General features: G+C 32.7%; 2 protein-coding genes across 4 annotated transcripts; one reads left to right on the forward strand and one right to left on the reverse strand.

Annotated features, from left to right (window-relative positions):
* Positions 1 to 410: 410 nt before the first annotated feature.
* Positions 411 to 6904, reverse strand: LOC18031370 (nuclear transcription factor Y subunit A-1). Of its 3 annotated transcripts, none has more exons than XM_024189056.1 (6): positions 6746 to 6904; positions 5024 to 5331; positions 4127 to 4239; positions 3843 to 3914; positions 2882 to 3046; positions 411 to 1261 (listed from the first exon to the last, which is right to left on the reverse strand). In XM_024189056.1, exons 2-6 carry the CDS (start codon positions 5304 to 5306, stop codon positions 797 to 799), a joined length of 1098 nt encoding a protein of 365 aa, XP_024044824.1. In that variant the 5' UTR covers positions 5307 to 5331; positions 6746 to 6904; the 3' UTR covers positions 411 to 796. The 3 variants fall into 3 exon arrangements, with proteins under 3 accessions (XP_024044824.1, XP_024044821.1, XP_024044827.1); XM_024189053.1 differs by having other exon boundaries at positions 5024 to 5350; XM_024189059.1 differs by lacking the exon at positions 3843 to 3914 and having other exon boundaries at positions 5024 to 5350.
* Positions 6905 to 12541: 5637 nt separating this feature from the next.
* LOC112100094 (protein FAR-RED IMPAIRED RESPONSE 1-like) lies at positions 12542 to 13693 on the forward strand. Its single transcript, XM_024187951.1, has one exon. It carries the CDS (start codon positions 12542 to 12544, stop codon positions 13691 to 13693), a length of 1152 nt encoding a protein of 383 aa, XP_024043719.1.
* The last annotated feature ends 11508 nt before the right edge of the window (positions 13694 to 25201 follow it).

Here is a 25201-nt window from a genome sequence, read left to right on the forward strand (position 1 = left end):
CCAGCTTTTTATCAACTCATTTTCACATTTCCATCACATTGTGCCGTCTTGGACCGAACTAACCCATGAAGACTTTTTAGGCACTATTTTTGTCTTTTTAGCTTATTTTTATAAAATCAATACACTGCGGCCCCGACATCACATACTAGAGCCATTTTGGATTACACATACATTAATAATCTGGCCGACCCAAATGTTGGGCCCCGATGTTCTACCATGCGCACAATGTTAGCACATCAATTTTATTATTTCTTCAAGTTATTAGTTTTGTCCGAGACATGGCATAAACAAATGTCCACTATGGTCACAAGCTTTTACAGTAGAAAGTAGAGAGGGAAAGGAAAAATGTCAATTTAGAATCAGCAAACATCATAAATATTAATTATGCAGTGAGAATGAGATAACACGGCTTGTCTTCACGTTCGTTTCAGATATACCTTCACACAACGCTCACCACCCACTTTGTACAACCAAAGGAAACATCTTATAATAATAATAAAAATTTAATAAGCCAAACTCTCACTAGTTATTACCATTTCTGTCTTCCTCTACTCGCTCCTATGAATATAATCGAAACCAAGCCAAGAATGATTTGCCTGCAAACCAAAAAGCAAAAATACATAACGAGGTCTGTCTCTTTCAAGTCGATAAAGGGTCAATGACTCCAGTTCATGCCTGGATCCTAGGGAATACAACATATGATCACATGTATACAGTGTGGGGGAATATATATATTTATATACATGCACAATAAAGGACATCCATGCTGGAGAGGCTCTTTCACTGCGTTGTGAGTTCATTTGATGGTCAGGGCCCTGTGTTGAGCCCTGTTTTCCACAATTCTTCCACTTTGCTGCCTCGAGAAATCTCCTTCTTCCACCTTATTATCTGGAAGCGAGTGATACTTAAACAACTGAAATCCCTGATGATGTGAGTAGCATCCGTTACCGTTGCCTTCATAATAAGTCTGGCCATTGCCATTGGAGCACCTTTGTTGCTGTTGCATTTTGTGCACTTGGGGCTCGGTTACTTCTCGACAACCAGTGGATGAATCAGCTGTACCCCTGGAGTAATTGGTTGCTACAGATTCAGAGCTAGAAGAGTTTGGTGGTAGTGTTGAAACAGCAACATTCGAGCTGGTACCATTGGTAACTGTACCATTAGAAGTTTGACTATCAAGCTTCTTTGTATTCACAAAACGACCTCCACAACCTCTTGCCCGTCTCATAGCATGTAAATGTCTGGACTCATGAAGATAGGGCTGTTCAACAAGACGACAGAAATCATGCAACTATAGAATATAGCTATATTTCAATAATTCATCTGGAAACAAAAAAAAAAAAAACCAACCAAACACTTTCTTGCACACAAGTCTATGGACTCTATAGCAAGTTGATAAAACATTTAAGTTAAATTATTAACACAAAAATATTTCACATACCCCAAGAAAGCAAATGCAACTATCTGTAAAATTCCTATACATGGAATATGGGGATGCAATGGTACTTTTTATAGGTATTGTCACCAATTATGATTTATGAAAGACTCCATTAAGGTATACAGATAGCCTCATCAGACTAAGAAATATAAGAGTCTGTTTCATCTATGAAGTAGACTTCCTCTGGGTAACTTGAGTTGAGCATTACTGAGTACCATGATAAGAGATGGAACAAGGTTCTCAAATCAGTTTTTTTAATCAAGCAGTAGCACATGCTCCTTACCTCACACTATCTTCCCTGCTTTCTTCTCTTATTATATCACAAGTTGACTCAAGAGGCTAATTTTGAATTTTCTCTTCCATTACCCATCAGATTAATCATTTTTTATGTCCTCTAAAGCAGCAAAATTATAGTATAAAATAAAAATTTGTTATGTTGGATAGGAAACGTGTGAAGGCAAAAGTTCTTCTTCACCATTTCAAAGGAATCTGCAGTATAAACTCAAACACATTTAAACCCTGAAGAGTTTAGGATAATATAGCTTTCCCTGAAATGGTGTGAAAAAAATTCAACTGAATAACAGCCTCTCTGTATTCAGGTTGTCAAATTGATGACAAACAAAATTTCCATCAAGCATCTTAATGACACATGTACATCGTAGGCAATCTCTAAATAGGATGCAATTAGGTCAGTTTTTTGTACCTTAATCTCACATGGATCTCTGTAAAAGCAACCACTATTGTGGCCAACTAAAATTATTTACCTCTTTGTTGTTGGTTTCCGATAACTATATCCACAAAGAACTCTTCTCCCAATAAAACCAGTCAACAGACTCTTATAAATATTTAACAAAAGCATTCTCCCCAAATGTGTATAAGTATCCCATATTTTCAGTCTTCACTCCTTCCTCAAAGACCACGTTTATTCTAACCTCAATCAAAGAGCATCATGCATGTTACACTCAAGACCAACCTTCCAAAGCTAGAAATTTTTCTTTTATAGGTACATAACTACTGTTCTTTGTTGTCTATTTCTTCTATATTTATACCAATATCATCTTAAGTTGATTATCATTTATCACCCATCGCTCTGCAAATGATGCACATGGTTCAGAAAGCTAAAATTACAAATCGTTCGTCTTTTAATTCAATTCAATTTAGTGTTTCTATCCAGATGAGCAACAACACAGAAAATCGCAAGGCAAGCAACTGCCACTTCCATTCTCCCTCACATGTAAATACTTGATAATAAAAAGGCATCTTACAAGTGCAACTGCATTATATAGTGCATTTTGTGCACCACATCAGATATCACAGATTGTTGCTTATCATGAAAGAGACTTTCAAAAAGAATGCATGTGGTAAGTACTGAATAGTGTTGTACATTAAAAGTAAACTGATAAATACAGACATGCACACATAAACAGACATGGCAGATGTTACCTTTCTAACTTTTATCAGTTTCCTTTCTAGCTCAGCCTTGGCACGCAACTGCCTTCGTCTCAGAATTCCATGATACTGCTTGGCATTTACATAAACAGGTTCCTCTGCCATTTCCAGGGGCAAGGCCATTCTAGCGGAATGCACGCCAATGCTTTGAGGATGGACCTAAACAATATCCGGTTAGGAATAACACATTCCAAGTCTTTGCATTATTTAATAGAAAAAAATATTTAATGTCCATACTACCTTTGCAATTATCTATAGCATGTATATCCTTACAGCCTAAGCAACAGTATTCACAAAATCTTTTTTGCTATGGATTCGTAAACCTCTTTATAAGTTTTCAGTAAGAGTGAATATAAGATACCAATAAATATTACTAACCTTTTATGTTAAATCTTTCAAACAATTAGATAAATTTTGAGTTTCACCCATCAGCGACGGTCTAAAGATAAGATGCCATCTCCCATCACCTTAAGATTTGGTTGCTATCGCATGCATATGCCTTATTTTAATTTTGGTTGAAAGAACTTAATGATCCTAATATTAGAACTCTGGATTTAGGACATGAAGATATAGAAACGAATGATATTAACTTTCTATTTCCATTTAAAGTTGGTCTTAAATACTTTCAAATTGTAAAAGCTTTTTCCACTGGAAACTTTAATATAATAAACTTTAACTCAACCGTACCTTCATTATGTTCAACCTGATAGCCCTTCTATCAGGAAAACCAAGTCCACACATCATGCATATTTTTGACCAAATATTTACAAAAGCTGAGAGATTTTCATTTTTTCCAATTGTAGAACAAGTGAACTCCAATAAATTGGGATACAAATGCCAAGTAAAAAATAGAGCCTTCAATGAATCTGTAAGCATTACAGTTTAGTAATTGAGCAACCAAATATATATTAAACAAAAATCTAAGAATATAAACAGGAGCAAAAGAGTTGCATACTAAAGCTTGCTGTCCATAAGCAGGTACAGCTCCCCCATAATACGAATCGGAATACGGATATGATGCACATGCCTGAAATAAAGTTACAGGCTTGAGTAATCACTCTCTGGCAATAAGAACATGGTAACAAACTCTGAAAAGGCTATTTTTTAAGCATCATAAACTAAGCACATGTAAGCATCAGTAACTTTGAAAAAAATTAGACAATCAGAGGGTTAAGTATGTGTACAAGAGAATGGAGACATGCATTTTGTACATCTGAATGAAAGAAAGACAGAGATTACAATAGAGTGGCCAACAAGCTCCAGCTGTGAAGGTTGTGTGAGGTATTCACTGAATTGCGGATGCATAAGGGACACAGAATGCTGTGATGGTTGCTGTCCTCCAAATTTTCCATCTGTCCACAGAAGAATCTCTTTAGTTTCGTTGTAGAATCTCTTTAGTTTTATTACGTTCATAATGTGAGGGCTAGTTTTATTATGTTCATAATGTGAGGCTAGTGTTTCTCATAAAAGAAAAGATTATATATTGTTGATCGATACATGTAGAAACCTTTAAACAAGATATATTTTATATTTCATTTGAAATTTGACATAATAGATGAAATAGAGGTGAAAAACCTTTTACAGCATAGTTAGTCAAGATGAAAGCAGAGAAAAAAAAAAATAATTCTGGAACAACAAAAGGGGGAGGGAAATCAAAAAGCAAAGCAATTGGATGCCAAGACCTAAGACAACGAACACAAATCGCAAATAGCAGCCTCGCTATTTTGCATATGTCACGTTTTACTGCCACAAATATACTTCCATTCTAGGATCACAACCCTTGAGCCACTTCTTTCAAGGTTTCAATCAAATCCAACATGCCAAACAAATCAATACACACACTTCAATTCAGTCCATTTAACTCACCAAAATCAAATGGATAGGTAGTCTTAGATATATTTCACACACTTAACCAGACTAGCTAGCAAACTCAAGCTTGCAATTTTTACCTTAACATCATATAAAGTGTGTAATATAATAGTATACATTGCTGACATGATGAATACTAAAGCCGAAAACTATTTGCATATAAATAAGTTTTACACTTGTTTGGCATGCACAGATGCGAATATCCTATGCTTAGACAACAAAAGACATTCACAATTAAGAATAGATCTTGTGCACAAAAATGGAAACCTGCTTGTGAAGCCACACTCATTAGCATTTCCTTGGTTGCATCGGCTCCCCCATCCATCCCACTGTTAACTTGTGATTTGCTGGTTTTAGCCACTAAAACACCGTTTATTGGCTCTCTTGGCGAAGAAATATTTCCAATGCCGCCTCGTAACATAGCTCGGGAGGTACTATCATGCCCTACACCACGCCACCAAGGTTGAGAAGAAATTGTGAATGAATTATTGCTGTTAGCTTCAGGTCCTGAACTATTGCTCGATTTATTCTGGTGCATGCTTCGTAACATCAAAGATTTAACTGCCCCAGTTCTTCTGTGGGAAAAAGAAATTTCTGAGCCAGCCACAAGCAAACCGTAGATTGAGAGATTATGTTACTTTCATGCTTGTACATTTCAATAAAATAGCTATAAAATTAAGTTTTACCCACAATCACAAGGATAAAGTTATGAACTCAAATCATATGTCCACAAACATTTAATAAAAACAGGTGCACGTGCATATTTGAAGTCAATAGAGAAAATAACAAGACAAAGTAAGATTTTCAAGTTGAGTATAAAGAGAACCCATTCGGTCGAAAACCAAGCAGAATTCATTCATCACAAAAATAGGGAGAACGCAAGGAAAAAACAACAATGAGCAAAATGTCGCGCGTCTGTGTGCATGTACATGACACAGGCAATTGTAGTTTACATTTTTGCATCTTTGTAGGCAAACCCCAACAACGCGAACTATTTCTAGTGTGGCATGATAACAGCTACTCTATCCATATTGATTAACTCACAGCTTCTGACTGGCTCTAACTCAATTTAAATTAAGAATCCCATAGGGCTTGTCATTTAGACAACGAACCTGGCTCAATCCTTAGTCAAAGCTTGATCTCATATGCTGACAAAACAATCTCAATTTGAGAATTAGGACAAAGTATGATCCACTAAACAACTTCCATCTAGTCTGACAGTCTTCATCCATCGATTTGAAATCTAGATAATTTTTTTTTTTTATAAAATTAGAACGCATACTCCTAAAACATAATTCCCCAAAATTTCAAATAAACATGCTATATTGCTTATGTACATGATTTCAGAACTGTATTTCATATACTTAAATAAGCCAAATCAAGCTTAATATTACTTGTGAAGGCTAGGAACAATCTATATTAGCTCATCTCAGCTTATTGGCATCCGTATTTGTGACTCCCAAGTCCTACCTTTTCCGGTGGTTATAAAAAATCAGTTAATTTTTTTAGAAAACAATTTAATAAAGATATATTTCGTTTTAAAAGAAAATCCACATCGGATCAACTCCCGGCTCCAGCAACAAGAACAAAGTCATATTAATATTAAATAGCCATCGTGATCATCATAATCGTCATAGCGACATGCATGCATGCGCAAACAAAGTTGAATCATTCTCAGTTCAATGCTTAATCTTAAAAATCCAATAATATATAACAGCAAATATAAACCTATTCTTGCTTATTTCGACGATCCTCGATACAGAAGAAAGAGTTCCGGAATTACTAAATGGGGGGCTCTGGGGGCGCATTCAATCGTTAAAAAAGAAATTAAAAAAAAGGGGCAGAATAAACAAACATATTCTTCAAAACTAAACAGAGGAGTTAAGAATTAATTAATAATCAACAATAACAAATCAATTGCCTCCATAAAAAAAAAAAAAGAGGAAAAATCAAAGAAAAGCAAATGAAATTTTGATGAAGAAAACTCACTGTTAAGGCTCTAAGAGTGAGAAATTGAAACTGAATTCGATTTGTTTTGTGAATTTGAGAAGTAAGAGAGAGAGACACAGAGAGAGAGAGAAAGAGTGTTTGCTCGCTCGCTCGCTTGCTTGCTTATTGCTATTGTTGTTGCTGTTGCAGTATTTAATATTCTAGTAGTAGTAAGAGAAGGAGTTAATGATAGAGCCAAAATTTTTATATTTAAAGAAAACAGAAAAGGAAAAAAATAAAAAAGGAGAGGTTTTAGAAATAAATTCAAAATGGCAAAAAAAGGAAAAAAAAGAAAAAGTGCAGCATTTAACGTCGTTTTCTAACTCCCGCGTTTGGGAAGGGGAGATAGATTCGTGTAAAGTGACGAAAGAGGACAAGCGCTTTATTTTTTTTTTAAAATATTGTAATGACGTCACCGTCCTTTCTTTTCGAAGTATGACCATGTCATGACGATCAAGTCACAACCACAAATGACTACTGTATTTGTTTTTGAGGGCTAAAAAAAAAAAGATACAAAAACAAAAACAAAAATACAAAAACCTTTTAGCTTGTTTGATTCTCCTCCTTTCGTTGCTTTGTAGCCAAGAGCATTGGAAAGAGTCGTGCCTAACTCGCTCTCCCCTTCCCAAAATGTCATTTTATTTGATTTCATTGTACCGCAAGTATTTGAAAAGACATTTCCTCTTTATTTTAATTGTTGAAAGGTACGTTTTAAAATTATTCAAGTATGATTATTGTACGAACTTATTTTATATTTTTTCTTATTAAATTATTGACCATTATTATTATTATTATTATTATTATTATTATTATTATATATATATATATATATATATATGAAAATCATTAACTCTTACAAACTTATTTTATACTTTCTTATTAAATTAGTGACCATTATTATACATATATATATATATGTATATGGATGGAGCATCACCAACTCCTGGATTAATAATATCCGTCGATTATAAATTAGAAACAAAAGTAAAACTATTTCAACCGTCGTCAAATTTAGCGCTCACAAAAAATGCAGTGAGAAAGGAGTTGTAGGGAATTTTCTGACAACGATCAATGCGAAGAGGGGCAAATTCGTCCATATGGATTATTAACCAACTAAAGCATAGCCAAGTAACCACGGTTAATCATCCAACCGTCAAAGGTACATCATCCAGTTTCAGCTGCATGTACTGACAATCGATTCTACACCACCACGTGTCCAACCGCCACCAGAAAAGAACAAAAAACAAAATTGACCTGCGGGCCCCGAAAAGCACCAAGAGCCTGGGACACGTGTTCCTCAGGTCGACGCAAACAGTGGGTCGCGGTTAACGTCCGCACTAACGGAGCGCAGCCGTTACGCTGTCGTGGCGTTAGGTAGCAGGCGTGGTCCCGGACTGGACATTAGACGACAACTAGAGATCTTGGCGACGGCGACCGTCAGCGACCACGTGTCCCCCGCGAGACAAGGAGTTATAATAGGTAGCGGGAGGAGGCCACTGCGAGGGCGCCACGTGGTGAGGCGTGGAAACATTCGGAAGGTAAAAGAGGACAGCTCATTCATAGGCGTGAAGGAGCAGTAAGGCCTAGTGCTAGACTACAAAAATTACATGGGACCTGAGCTGTCATTAGAGAGAGAGACAGTGATATGGTTACTTGCAGGGGAACTCCACTTTACTCACTGACGCCCTCAATCTAAGATTTCAAGTCAACCAAGCAATCGGATAAGAGCCATGACTCGTTGGTATGAAAAGAGTGCGGTTCTGAACTTTATTAACAGGTAGTGGTTATGGTGCATTAGGCATATCGCATCTTAAAAATTATAATATTAAAGTATTTAATAAATATTAATTATTATAGTTTAAAAATTATATTAATATAATTTTTTATTTATATAATAAAAGTTTTATTATATTTTTAATAATTTTATCAAAATTATTATTTAAATTTTATATTTATTACATATTATTAATTTTTATTTTATAATTACAGTTTTTTTCATAATAATTATAAATTAAAAAATACATCACATTAATTTCAAACAGGACTTAAGTTAAATTAGCTCTATAGTAGAGTTTTGATGAGGACTGTTAGATTATAATAGTAAATGTAAATTTAATATTTATCTCTATGATTATGCAGTTATTATCAGTATTATACAGTAAAGTTGATTTAACTTAGCTACACATATAATATATTTAAAATCACTCGAACCACTCATATTGAAGGTGAAAAAAAAAACACAATTCACTGAATGAATAAAAAAGAAAATATAATTTCTCTTTGAATTATTTTTTACATGCTTTGTTATAAAATTAGAATTAAATCCACTAACACGGGTTATCCTAATATGGGAAATTATTATTTTATTGAATTTATATTTTGTTTATTAGTCAAGTAACGCTTAAAATGTTGTAATCACGAATGTGATTGTATTAGCTTTTAAAAAATAAACAACTTAATATTTAATTACAAAGAAAAGATTAACATTCATTTTCAAATTCAAGTATATTCCTATTCCCCCCATCAAAAAAAAAAAAAAAAGAGATCTGCACCAATTAATAAGACATACTTAGATGGATAAGAACATATCAGCGTTTACAGCATAAAAACTATATATTTTGGATCATGCTATCGCGTAAAAATTTGAATAATCAAATATTTTGAGTTAAGAATCATGACAAATGCGACGGAGCCCCACAGCTCCACTTTTTACTCAGACCCCAGTGAAAAATTTGCCGTTATCTTCTCCCTTCCAACAGACCAGATTTGTTTGTAAACCAATGAAGATAATTGGCTTATATACATGTCATGATTTTGAGTCTTTGAACATGAAATAATAGAAAATCACGTGAATCAACAGCATATATCAAATGTAATCCAGTAATATCATTTCAAATGCCGTACCCTATAGTTGCGAACTTGCTACGGAGCCGTCAGCTGTGACTGCACCAATTACTGAACCAGACCAATTGACCAAGTCTTATAAATACACAATCAACAAATAAAACAGGGGCTAGAACCAGTGGCAATCCCTCCAAAATTCTCTTAAAATCTCTTTTTTAATTATTCTCATGTTAATGTAAAAAATACTCGTTTTAAAAAAAATAAACACTCTTTTTATTTATTTAAGTCTTTCGACTTTCAGAAAGTTTTCTTTCTCTTTAAGTTTATTTATTTATTTATTTTTATAAAATATTAATTAATGTCTTTATCTTTCTCTTCAAATTTTACATCTCGGCTTTTTTTTTTTTTTTTCAAATTACAATCTTGATAGCTTTATTTCAATTTAGATTAAAACAGTAGACCAAACAGGTGTTTTTGCTGCTGAAAATAATCCTTGTAAATAAATAGTTTTGGCTGCAAATAATTATTTTACGGCTAAAAATTATGTATTTGCAACCAATATATTGGTGGATGCAGTAAGAGGCCTCACAAAAGTCCAAGCCTTTTTGCAGCCAATTTGAGTCCTCGCAAAAAGAATTTACGAGGACTTTGCAGCCATAAAATTTCTTTGCAAATAAATTTAAAAGTACTCTTAGATTTTGCTGCCATTTTTTTTATAACCAATATTTTTTTTCCACAAATAACCTTGCAACCATTTTTAATTCCCAGATTGATTCCCCTACAAATTTTATAAGCTTATTTTCCACTTCGCTAAATCAATTCATTTTTATTTTGTTTAGTAATGATAGTAAACACAATTTATTGAAAATTAATCGATTAACTATTTCTTTATCAAATATAATATTTTCTATATAGTATTATTTCTAAGAATCCACCAAAGTCTAGTATATTACACCAAGTGCATCATCCAATCTTATTACGTATAATCTCCAAAAAAAGAAAAAAAAAATGAAGGGCTAGCATCATATCTAAAAAGCATAATGAATTTTTTACAATTCAGTTCAAACTCCACTATTATGGTAATAAAAAGTATCTAATTCTCTTCTTAATTTTGCAACACTTCCAAATCAATTTTCAAAGAAAGGCAAGAGATCTTGGCTTTTGGGGCCAACAAAGCAATTAGAGTAGTTGTTGCATTTCCAGTATTGTTTTCTTCTATAAAATTGATAGCATATTTAATTATAAGCAAGGCAATGATTCCAACAGAGTCATGGTAGTCTATGTTTTTCCATTCACATCAAAGCAATCACTAGTTTTGAACATTTGACAATATCTCAACTTGATTCAGAACATAGTTATTGACTACTTTGGAACATTTGATAGTGTCTTAACCTGTATAAGAACAAATCTATCACAAGACTAAAACTAAATTCCGTTATTAAAATGGGATGGCACATTATCGACCACTTAAAGAGAAAGTAACAACTAAAATACTGTGGAACAAAAGACCAAAAAATAGATTTGAAGAGTAAGTTAGCTGGCTTACAAATCTAGGTAAGTCATCAAAGACACTCCAATATTGGGAATCAACCAGAACATTTGTCCTAAAAGTTGCATCATCATCATGCTGTGCACTAGAAGCATCCGTAACTTATTATATCAATAAGTATAAACTATTACAAACTCAAAAAGAATTTAACTAAATTATCAAAATATGTAATCCTTTTTCACTTATACGGTGACCCATGTAACAAAACTTTCTCCCATTTGGCAGCCAACAAGATCTAGTGTTCTCACTGCACCCAAAATATGGGGTATTGTCTTTAGCACTCCAACCTGACAAATTAGCATAGGCAGGGAAGTCAATTATAATCCACCATTAATGTTGCATGCAATTTAAACATTTGATTACTTAGTGCATCATTATTGGAACATCTTCATGCCAGAATTCTTTTTAATTCATTAATCGGTGGTTGTAAGAACACATCGTTGTATATATACTTTTATATATGAGTTCTGCTATTTGAACTCCGCGAAGACAAAAGAACGACAAAAAAATTGGCATGTGAATCTTTTGCTTCAACTGCACTAACAGCTTTTGTCTATTACTTTTTGAGTTTAAAAAATAAAATAATCAAAAGAAAGAAAGAAAAGTAACGAAAAGAAAGAGATTATTTTTTTAGTTCTGTCTTTAGTCTCTCTCCATCTCTCACCTCTCATTTACGATCTGCGTTCAAGAAGGAAAAACTCAAACCAGTTCCGTCTCTGCATCTCACCAATTCCGTCTCTGCATCTCAGTTATCACAAGGAAGAAGTTAGATCTAGATCTACAAACAGAGGGATTGATAAAATTAGTACTGATTAATTGGTAAGTTAGTGACTCTCACTACATTCAAATAAAATTTTTATTGTGTTCTATATATTTAAATGGTTAGAATATTTAATTTAAATTGCAAAAATTCGTAGATTTTTACTTTTTATATATTTAAATTGTTATGATTTTTTTAATTTAAATGGCTGGAAATAGTGGAATAGATTATAATAATTTCTGAATGTGTTTTATATCTGTTAGGATTTTTTAAATTTAAATGGTTGGAAATAATGGAATAAATTATAACAATTTCTGAATGTGTTTTATATATGTTAGGATTTTTCTTAATTTAAATGGCTGGAAATAATGGAATAAATTATAACAATTTCTAAATGTGTTTTATATATGTTAGAATTTTTTTAATTTAAATTGCTAAAAATAATGAAATAAATTATAACAATTTCCGGATGTGTTTTATATATTTAAGTTGTTAGGATTTTATAATTTAAATTGTTGGAGATAATGGAATAAATTATAAAAATTTGTGGATGTGTTTTATAAATTTAAATTGTTAGGAATTTTCGTTACTGGAAAAAATGTTATATAAGTTTCTTAATACAAATGTTAATTATTTTGTAGAAATGGAGTATTTGGAAAATGAGCATGCATTTGAAGAGTTGCAAGAAACAAGAGCTAACGATGTAAATGAAATTGTGGAACCGAACAAATGTGAGCCAGCTCTTGGAATGTTATTTGATAATCATGAAGAAATGTTTGCATTTTACAAAGCTTATGGTAAACAAGAGGGGTTTCCTGTGAAGGTTCGAAGTACTAAGAAGGGGACCGATGGAATTGTAAAATATGCGACATTTGCATATGGGCGTAGCTGCAAGTCAGAAAATAAATCTGCTAATGCATTGAAGCCGAAACCGAATGTGAAAAATGGTTGTGATGCAAAGATTGGAGGTTGTCTAAATGAAGATGGAAAATGGGTTCTTCGAACTTTAAATCTTCAACACAACCATGGATTGAGTCCAGACAAAGCTAGGTATTTCCCATGCAATCGCAGAATTAGTGCAAGCGCTAAAAAGCGAATTGAAATGAATGATTGTTCAGGAATTAGAATTGCCCAAAATTTCAATTCTATTGTTGTTGGAGCTAGTGGGTATGAAAATGTGTCATTCTTAGAAAAAGATTGTAGAAATTTTGTTAACAAAACAAGGCGATTACAGCTTGAGGAAGGAGATACTATGGCGCTTTTAAAGTACTTCCAGAAAAAGCAAGCAGAATGTAATGGATTTTTTTTTGGCATTGATTTGGATGAAGAGGATCGATTAAAGAATGTGTTTTGGGCAGATTCGCGGAGTAGGGCAGCTTACAAATATTTTGGAGATGTTATCACATTTGACACTACATATCTGACTAACAAGTATGACATGCCATTTGCGCCCTTTGTTGGAGTTAATCACCATGGACAATCTATTTTGTTGGGATGCGGATTGATTTCACGCGAGGATACGGAGACATTTACGTGGTTATTTGAGGCGTGGCTATCATGCATGTCTGATTCTCCTCTCCTTGGTATCATTACAGATCAAGACAGGGCAATGCAAAAGGCAATTGAAAACGTTTTTCCTACTACTAGGCATCGATGGTGTTTATGGCACATAATGAAGAAGGTGCCTGAGAAGTTAGGGGCTTTTAAAGAACGTGAAGGTATTATATCTTCACTGCTTTCTGCTGTTTATGATTCACTAAGTTCTGATGCGTTTGAGGAAGCTTGGATTGCATGATTACAGAATATGATTTATGGGATAATGATTGGTTAAATGGTTTGTATGAGAAGAGGTATCATTGGGTCCCATGCTATTTAAAAGGCTATTTTTGGGCAGGAATGTCAACAACTCAGCGAAGTGAAAGTATGAATGCATTTTTTGATGGATTTGTTAACTCAAAAACAAATCTGAAACAGTTTGTAAAGCAATATGAAAATGCATTGAGGAGGAAAGCTAAATTAGAATGGCAAGCAGATGCCAAGTGTTTCAGTAAAAGGACATCATGCGTATCAAGATAGGAGATGGAGAGGCAAGTTGAAGAAGTGTACACCATTTCCAAGTTTAAAAAATTTCAAGAAGAATTGACTGCTCTGACGTATTGTGATATCTCGGATTCTGTGGGATCAATATATCAAATAATTGAATCATTTGGGCAAGGTCAGAGAGGTTTCTTTGAGGTTGTTTTTTAAGAAGCTGAGTGTGAAGTTACCTGTATATGTTCAAAATTCCAGTTTAAGGGGATTCTTTGCAGGCATGCCCTTGCAGTGTTGATACGTAACTCAGTTGAATTACTTCCAGAAAGATACATTTTATTAAGGTGGATGAAAGATGTGAGGAGATGTATAGTAAGCTGAAAGTTTGTTATGGTGTGCAGAGTTTGACCATCCAGCAAGAAAGATATGAAAAAATGTGTAACGCTTTCAGTGAGGTTGCAGGCATAGCCTCTGATGATGAAAATAGCTATAAAACAATATTGGATTAGATTGAGAAAGCAATGAAGGATCTGCCCAAGCAAATTCGCTGTGAAAGTGTGGGAAAAACTAATACTGCTGGAGCAAGTTGTAGCAGCAACAAACAAATTAACAGTGAGAGTGTGGAAAGAACTGTTATTGGTGAAGTAAGTTGTGGCAGCAACAATGTTCAACTTGTGCTAAATGATCTAGTAGTGACACGTCGTAAAGGTCGTCCACCTTGCCTAAAGAAAGAATCTTCGATTCGTAAGAAATCCGTTCAAAAGAACAAGCCCGCACAAAAAAATAAGGTATGATTAAAAATAAAGATTTATTTTCTAATTAATTTGGTCTTAGTTTAATTGTCTTTAATAATCTTGTAGGATTTACAACAAACTGCCCCATCATCTTATCATGTGCCTAATGAAATCTCCACACAAGTGAGCAACATAGCCACGGTAAATTTTGTGAATTTTTTCTTTTATTTCGAGGGTATGTAATTAAGTATAAGATTGTACATATGTAGACGCTACAAGAAGGAAGTACTATTTATGGAAATCTCAACCAATGCGGCACTATGAGCTATTATAATGTAAGAATTAAATTATTTAAATTTTAGTTTTAAGATTTTTACATGAATTTTACATATATTTTATTATTTGATTAGGCACCTATGTACTAATCCCAATTCAGTGGAAGCAACATTTATCAGCCATTTCCTTATAATTGGCACACAGTAAGTTGTTGTTTACAAGTCGTTAATGAATACATATATTTTAATATTTTTGTAATGCAATATGATGTTTATTTTTATGTATTATAGCAACCAGTTCCACCGTATACTTTGCAGTTGCATTATTCTTCTCCTTCGATGACTTATCAAGGATCTCAAAGTGAGAATTTCCAACAGTTACTACAGCAGCAGCAGCGTAATGAAGATAACAATGATGATACTTGACTTGTATTTTGGCTTTAAATTGTAGTGATGAAATAATGTTATGTTAAATTGAACTTTAAATTTTTAAAATTATGTTAGATTTGACTTTAAATCTTTGAAATTGTAGTGATGGAATAATGTTTTGTGTTAAATTGAACTTTTAATTTTTGAAATTACGTTAGATTTGTTTAATGTTGTCCACTTACAATTTGTTTGCTCACGCTGTCATGAAGTGATATTGTATAGGCACCGATGGTTTTGCAGTCAGCGCAAATATTTCCAACTATGTGAAAGGTAATAATTTTTCCTCTTAAATTTTGTTTTCATACTCATGTCCACGTCTTTAATTGAACTGTTCTTTTTGCTTTTATACTTATGTCCACGCCTTTCTTCAGGTTCTCAATTATGTTAGATTAGTTTTGAAATATGTTATTTTGAATTAAAATTTATTATAATGTATAATAATTTTCTTGTATGACTTCTGTAATATCAAGTCAATGGGAATGAAACGGTGATGCTATGATATTATGTATAATACTATAGTTGCATGTGATTGTGATGGTGAAATTTTACCTACTGATAATTGATTCATGTGCTTATGTAATTATACATGAAGACAATTATCAATAGCCATCACATACTGTTCTCAACCGAAATTGGTGTGAATTAATTTTATGTGCAATTTCTTTATGACCAATGAAACTTCAATAAATTACGATTATTGAACACAAAACGAGTAATTATAAACAAACCCATTTTCATACCAAACCATGAAGGTTTCAGTAGCACTAAAGATACATGAGGTTTTGTATGTGCAAGGACAAAATTTTACAAAATTATTTTTCTTATGTTCCAGAATTCATATCTCATATGCATAGGGTCTAGAGGATAACAACTCATACACAACAATCATTTTATTTTAATTATTTAAATTTATACATAACACGGGGTACAATTTCATTTATGCAAAATACATATAGCAACGATATCCCTAAAATACAACATACAATGGATAATATAGGCAGAATAATACAATCATTTCTGCCTTTATCAGTTTGCATAGCTTTGTCGCATGTAGGCACTTCAGTTTGCACCCCCTTTTCGAGTGTTTCCACAATAAATTTTGTAGTTTCTAACATATTGGATGTCTCTGGCAATTTTTCATGCCTTTTTATGTAATCATTGTAGGCTATTTCAGCATCCAGCAAAGATTTATAAGATTTATAAGAATTCCCTTTGAATCCATTTACTTGCATCTAACATTCAAGCCAAGAATTGTATATGCCCGGCTTTCGTCCTTTGAAAACAACATAACAGCTTTGAATAGGCATTTGAATTCTACATGAATAGGCATTTGAATTCTACATTGGAAAAATTTAGATCAATATTCTAGACTTTTATGCTAATAATTTCAACTGCTAACAATAAGAGAGAATTTCAAAACCAGGAGGGAAAAAAAGAGTAACATTTTAACCTTTTGAAAAAGAATGGGAGCCTCACCGCAAAGCACAAAGGCCAACATCAACCAAGAAACTAATTTCTGCAACTGTAAGAGAAAAGCAAAAGGAAGTTAATTGGGGGGGGGGGGGGGGGAAACACTTGTAAAGAAGCTATCAGAGCTAAATCAATTAAAAATAGCGTAAATAATATACACAAGGTAGAATAATAAAATGTAATCTAGGGCGACTATAAAAAAACCCATTATCACAATAACAAAGCTACCCTCCTAATGCTGCAATTACATGTCAAAACTACAAATTAGGCTATGTTATTATGTATCTTGAACCCAAAGGGGGGAGTTTTGAAAAAATATATATATTCTTATCTTGCATAAATTTATGCTTATACAATATCACAAACGCTTTAATGGAGGATTATGAGTGGCTTAGACGATTAAGACAGCCTTAGGGACCAGGGGGTTCAATTGCACCATGCATTCAAATTACAGCTGTCTATTAAACTTCAGTGATTATTTTTTAGTCATGAAAAGAATTAGACCCAGTGAAAAAAGGTTGAATAATGTCCAAAGCCATACAACATCCATATATGTTATAAGAAAAGTGTCAAGCTTCGCATATGATATTAAATATTTTATCAATATGAGTCTAATACCATTACCACAGACATGCCATGAATAATAAGTTGACTAGCTAATTACTACTTACAAAAAGAGGTCATAACTCTCCACACTCATTCAGCCTCAAAATGTGTCTCAGACTTACAACATTCAGGACAGGAGAGCAAATACTTTCTCATCCACCTCTCTCCCATAGATCTAATATCTCTACATATCTCCCCAACTACTCCCTCTCTCTTATCTTGCCAACCTCAGAAGACATGAATATGCTAAATAATAGCTTTTGTAATTTTTCTTATCAAAATAAATTACTGCAGTGCCTCATCCTAACCAATTAAGAAAATCGTAAAAGTCTCAAGATCCACCCTTATTCCATAAACACCCCACCCAAGAAATGCTTACGGAAGAAATTTTCTTACTCTGTCAATCTCAAAATTTCATCATCCACAACATAAAAAAAAAAAAAATGCTTACGGATGGGTCATTACAACTGCAGCAGCAAGCAACAACTAGAAGTCTCCAAAGCAGCGACGTCATAGTAGATCTAGGCTAGGCGATCGTGTCCGTTGTAGATCTGGGCTGGGCGAGAACAAGAAGCAGTCGACGTCCAGTAACAAGAAACGGACGTCGTCCGGTAACGAAGCAAGTGGGGCTGGGCGAGAAAAAAAAAAGAAGAGGCTCGGCGCGAGAACAAGAAGCAGCTGTCGTCTAGGGGGAGTTCGGTAACGAAGCTAATGGGCTGGGCGAGAAAAAAAAAAAAAGGGGCTTGGCGAGAACAAGAAGCGGCTGTCGTCCAGGGGGAGTCCGGTAATGAAGCAAATGGAGGGGGAGTCTGGTAACGAACGAAGCAAATGGAGGGGAGTCTGGTAACAAACGAAGCAAACTCAATAGAGGGGAGTATGGTAACGAACGAAGCAAACTCAATGGAGGGGAGTCTGGTAACGAAGCAAATGGAGGGGGAGTAAAATGAGTGGAGGGGGAGTAAACTAAGGAAAGGAAAATGAGTGGTTGGGGAGGGGGCAGAAATGACCATCGTTTTCTCATTTTTTTATTTCTTGTGGGTCCACGTAAGATTAAAAGAAGCAGAAATCAACACGTGAAACGGCAATTCAAAGTTGCGTTTCTGTCGTCCTTTTATCTTCATTGAGTTCGTTTATCATTTTCCTTTTGTCTTCATTGCGTTCGTTTATCATTTTCCTTTATATATATCTAACGATCAGAGGACCTACCTCATAGGTCAATCCAACGTTTGCCCATGTCTACATCCTTCAACACACGTACAACAAATGATTCAAAGACTGAAATTAAAAGAAGAATGCATATAATAAAACATGAGTAGTGTATATAGAAATAGATTAAGTACTTGTGCTTACAACTATCAATAATTAATTTACCAACTAGAATATAGCAAATTTTTATATAATAGGTTTTATAGTAAAAAGGAAATAAAATACAGCTGCATTTCACTTTCAGCTCTTTTTTTTTGGTCCAATTTGCTTTCAGTTCCAGGCAAGACACCTATACCTATTGTAGCATTAAGATGCTAGGGAAAGTTACATAAATGCAGATATTGCTTAACACCCTTAAAATTTAAATTTCATCATCTTATTTCAAACGTATGTAATTACAGGACAATAACCTTAATACGTCATTGGAAATTTTCTCTATGTAAATTATTTGAAGTACAACTTAATATACTTCAGTCTAGTAAACTTAAAAATTTATTTACCTTTGACAAGCCGACCAAATAAAGCAAATGCATCTTTTAGCTATAGATTCTTCAAAAGCCTCCCTCTATGAGTAAATGCCTCTTTCAGCTTCTGACCTATTCATGGTGACATGAGATAATTTTGACATGAGTGAATTACAGCTTTGACATGAGTTCATCGCAACCCAATTAAAAGCTCAGCTGTAGAAATGACGAACTAGGACAGTTTGAGTAGTGATGATCATCAGAGAGATAATAAGCACATTCGAGTTTGGCTGTAGAACAATTTACACATTTTGTAGTAAACGATTATTGCTATTGAGTTGCACTAGAAATTATAGTGATATTTCCTGAAGAAGCAGTAAAGAATCATGATTGTTTTCAATGTATATGCAGTAAAAAGAAAGCTCTGCGAATTACTCCAAGCAATTTCAAAGTACTAGCATTAGGCAAATGAGACGCCAAAGCAGATAAATGAAAAATGGCTTCCTGACCATGTATATGCAGTAAAAAGAAATCTCTGCTAATTACTCCAGGCAATTTCAATTTTCAAAGTACTAGCATTAGGCAAATGAGATGCCAAAGCAGATAAATGAAAAAAAAAAAAAAAAAAAAAAGCTTCCTGACAATGTAAATGCAGCAAGGAGAACTGAAAAAGCTTCTAATCTTATTTTGAGGAGAGTGAGGTTTCCTTAGTTTGAGGCATCTGTTACCCACGTAAGTGAATATTGAGTTTAGTACTTCCGTCTTTATCAAATTCATTCTATATAGTCTCAAGAGATTGACCCTCAAACAGAACAACAGAATTTTCTAGAATTATTACAAGCGAGTGTAACTTCTAAGATAAATGCAAAATTAAGACAGAAAAAATAATAAATATAATAAACCAAATGAACTACATGTGCATTGATTCATGCAGTAATACAATTGAGTTGTATCACATAAATGCTCCCTACATGAAAATTTCAAGCCCATTTTCTCAATTCTACAATAGGTTCTCACAGTATTAAACTAAACTCGTCCAGAACTGCCTTTTTAATTCACACAAAAATAGATGAGTTTTGGTGATTTACTAAAATTAAAGAACTCAACATATTGAGATGGAACTTTCCAAAACATAAGTATACATAGAGATCTATAACATGTTGAAATTTCAGGTCATCTCAATATCATTAAGCTAGTGTTTCATAAGATTAAGAGTAAGTGAACAGTTCTGTCAATGAGATTTACTGCTGAAGCAACAAAGTTTGAAAAATCATTAAATCTAAACCACAAGTTTGATTACCATGGAACTTTTCAGATTTAAAATAGACATATTGAAGTTTAATAGCTCAAAATTTTGGCGTATTTCGACACCACTAGGCCATTCATTTACAACACCAAACATAGTACATACACAGTTTCTAATAAATTCATACAACAACAGACCAATTTGAAAAATCCATTACAAATCAACTATTAGTTCAATTCATTCCAAAATCTCCAGACTTGAAATATGCATATTCAGCTTTTTATGACTTAAAATTTCAAGTCAATCATGTGTTGTTTAGTCACATTTCGAAACAAGTAAAGTTACAATAATAGTTCAACAATCCTCAAATTTTCTATAGAATCCATAAACATGTATCATCTTTTCGCTTGAATAATCAATTCTTAAGCAACTCAAACATCACCAAGTCACATGTTTAAAGCGAAATTAGACATTGAAAACAAACAGTAACCTTGCTTTTTGGTTTTCAAATAATAAAAACATCAATTGCTTAAAGTTATCTACCTAAATCACAAGGTTTAACTTCCTATAATGGTCAAGTAATAAAGAAAATAGGCTTCAATGTCTAATTCTGCTTTAAAAATTAAGATCTTAATTTTTTTATGAAATAATAACAGTAGCCTTCGGTAAATAGTGGCTATGCTAAACGCGAGAAAGAAAAAATTAAAACGGATTCTGAGTGAGTTGGTGAGAGAAAGCAAGAGTTAAAAGTTTGATTATTTTAATTCGAAATAATACCAATTTTGCTTTAATTGCTAGAGTATTTAATTTTTAAAATTAAGATCTTCGGCTTAGAAAAATGTATAAAATTAAATTATTTACAGCTAATTCTTTATTATTTACTGCCAAAGTATAAAAGGGCATTAGATACTTATTTTAACCTTGCAGCTAATTTAATTCCCCGCATAATGGCAGCAAAAGTTTACTCATTTGTGGACAAATATTTTTCAGTCGCAAACGTTCCCCAGAAGAACAGAAAATCTTTTTTTTTTTTTTTTTGGGTAGTGTAATACAATCACTTGTCATATAATTTAACAAGTACATTGAAAAATAGTTTTATTTGATTGTAGTAAAAATTTATTTTCAAAGTAACTTATTTAATAAAAAATAGTTGTATTTCTTTCAACTTTTTTTTTTTTAGTTTAAACCACCCGATTTTCAGCGACCGCATTGGGCCCCGACTAATCCGAATTCGAGGTGTAGTCACAGTTAAGACTTCTTACCTCTCCCAAATGATGTGTTTAGTGGGGATCGAACCCGAAAGCTCTTCCCACTTACCCAGTCTGCGCCGCCAACTGAGTCACAATCGTTTGGTATTCAACTTTCTATTTATATATATTTTCAATAAATCATTGGCGTTTAAAATATGGCTATTTGACCAGATGTAGGTACTCATCACACCTATTTTTTGATTAACTTTTATATTCAAAATAAACCTCGAATAAAATTACTTTTGAATCCTTATGATTTTCTGGCATCTCTTCAATCACAATTGCAATGCTGCATCTTCATCGACGGCTACTCCACAATACTAGCCTTTTAGACAAGTTTCAGTTATGTAAACGAAATTAATGTTTACTGAAGTGAATTTCACTTCAATATGTTTTTCTGCTTCTGAATCCATTCGAGCCTCTTTTCCATAGTTGCACGACATGGGCAATTGGGCGTTGGAGACTTGATGAAGGAACACGCACTACTGAAATGTGCTTTGAAACTGTGAGGCATCCAGCCATCGACGGCGAATCACAGCATAAGACCACCTACACAGTTGTTGGCTTTTGCCGATCTATTAAATGACATAGATGGTTCTGTTTGATGGCGGTTGTGGTGGCGACCATACTTTTACTTTTGGGGCGTGTGCCGGCACCGGTTCCATTATTTTCATCATGACGTCGTCATTGCTTCGCTTAAATAATTTTGAGTCTTAACATGTACGTGGCGTCGTGTTAAGAACATTTTTCAGGATGCCAATGATGGTATGGCGTCAGAGAAATCATTGGCATCCAGCTATAGTCTTACTATTTTTTCCAGTTAAAATTTTGAATATAAATAAATTACCTTAATTTTAGTTTAGGTTTTTTTTTTTTTTGGAAATATGATTTCAGGATGAGGATAATTTTGACATTATGTATTATGAAATCAAATTCTGAAAAAAAAAATATTGATTTTCAAAAGCTACTCAAAGGAGGAGCTATTAACATTTAATACAAAATTAAATTCTCAAAGATTATTATTTTCAAATAGTTACTTTTCAGATGCCTCCAAACATGCTTTGGATTGATACACAGACCATCTAAATCCAAACATGCACTAAGGGTGTGTTTGTTACACTTTGTTGTTTTGCATTATGATGTTGCATTATAGTGTATTAAGCTACAATGCAATATCATATTTGGTGAAATATGAGCTATGATACATGTAATAATATTTTATATCATTATTTATATTACTATTAATTTTAAACTATTATTATTTAAATATATTAATATTTAAGCATTTATTGTCAGTTATATTAAATTATTAAACAATAATAAATTATTATATATTTGATATTATCATATAATTAAACAAAGTAATATTATATTATATTTTAATATATTATTTAAGTATTTATTATAAGTTATAATAAATATTAGATAATAATCAATTTTTATATATTAACCGTTATGATATAATATAATTAATATGAAAAAAAATACAATGTAATATTATTGAATTTTACTTTATATTTGTTATTATAATGTAAAAATAAAAATTAATATTATTAGTAATATAATATTAAATTACAAATATATTTTTATTTATTATAATATTAAAAAGAAAAAAGAAAAGAAAAAGGGAAAAAGAGAAGTTAATATGGCAAACTCAAAGAATTTTATTTTCAAGAAGTCCATTTAAACTCCTAGTTGGATTTAGTTAATGCAGCAATTTGCTGCACTGTGGCAGCAAATTGTTCCAGCCAAATATGAGATTGAACCAAACACACTCTCAATGTAATTGTAATATATTAGGGGAAAGGATTGTAATAGTCTAACTCATAAAATAGAACAAACCATTAGGCTGAGAGCTCAATAGTGAGAACTTATGCCCTCTGGTAGGGCAATTTCTCTTATATAGAAAGGATTTCTCTTCAATAATTATTTGCTAGATTTTTGGGGTTTACAAATGTATATATCTTGATTCTCACTAGATTCCATAAAGAGGTAAGAGATAGAAATAAGAGGTCAATGGTTTAAGTTCAAGCCGTCAACCAAAAGAAATTATATATTATCATCAAAAAGAAATCAACAAATGCACAAAGCAAATTATACGTTAATTAATATCATTATAGATCATACAATTAGAAAACAAATTAAGTAGAGTCTAAATTATTCACAAAAAAAATTGATATACTATATGCACGGTCAATAACTCAAATGAAAAAGATAATTGAAAAGACTAATAGACCTCTAAACACACACATAACTTAATGGCACAGAAAAGAATTTCAAAAACATACATTGATAATTGATTGCTTAGCTTCTCAATGAGAAAAAGTTCATTATTTCTTGAAAATTGTGGTTCGCTAGTAAGTCGTGTTAAGGCTTTGTTTGGTCGTACTTTAATTGTTCAAAATTTAATTATTTGATTTTTCCCTATAACTTTATGCCAGACTATGGGAAACGCTTAAAAAATTCAAAGCCCAAGCTCTCCTTGTGCCCGAAATTGGCTAAACCCAACCCACACCGTTTTTGAGCCGGGCTTTTTCTTTGTCAAAATCCCTTCAAAGTTTTCCTATAAGAGAGAAAAAAAATTAGATAATATTTACACTTTTTTTTTTAATTTTACACAAAAAGTTTAGGCAACTAATTAATTAAATTCTTCTTCATTTCTCCAAAGTAATTGTGATGCTGCTTAACGAAAATATACGTAAAGTAATTCATCAATGTTTTAACTCATTCATAAACATACTTTTGACCTTTTTAAAACAAGAAAAAAATATCAAATATGTGCATGGTCTTCATAACATATAACCAAAATTTATGCAAAGGGCAAATATTTCTTTGATTTTTACCGTTTGAACCAACTACATAGTTAATTTATACGTACTTAAAAATTACTCAAAAGGTTTGTATTATATTACTTTTTTTCTTTTGTTTTTTTTAATGTGAAGGATGGATAAGACCCAAATTAATTTTTAGCCTCTTTTCGATGGGATTCGAATTCAAATAATGAATCAAGAAAATAATTTAGATCCACTTGGTCAAGTTAGATCAAAAAATTTCTTCTTATAAAAATATATTTAACATAGTGATGATTTAAATAATTATTCAAAATACGAGACTAATTGAATCATAAACTCAGTAAGAATTATAAGAACATTTATCCTTCGTACTAATAATTATTTGTGACTACCAAATTAATTGGTTTGTGCATTCAAGATCTTGAAAACAAATTACACAACTTTATTAGGTAATATATTTTATGTCAAATTAATCGTGTCAGAATTTTTTTTCGTGTTTCTGTTGTGTTGTATTTGTCATTTAATCTTAGGTGGATTAACGAACACATTAATTATGAAACTGTTAAAGTTAATAAGTCTCTTGAGATTAAATTTATATAAATTAAAAAAAAAGTACAAAAATGGAGACTGCTTGTCGATTCCATGCATGCACGTGTGTTGTCCCTGTAATGATCATCAGCTGCACGAGCTGCTTCATCGGATTCTCATTCATGCACTAACTAATAAATTAATCTATCACCCACACAGAAGCAAAATATTAGATGCTTTCTCTTTCCCCTCTTTAAGTTTGTGAAAAGAGA

Source organism: Citrus clementina, unplaced genomic scaffold, assembly GCF_000493195.1.
Source record: "Citrus clementina cultivar Clemenules unplaced genomic scaffold, Citrus_clementina_v1.0 scaffold_9, whole genome shotgun sequence".
Lineage (NCBI taxonomy): Eukaryota > Viridiplantae > Streptophyta > Magnoliopsida > Sapindales > Rutaceae > Citrus > Citrus x clementina.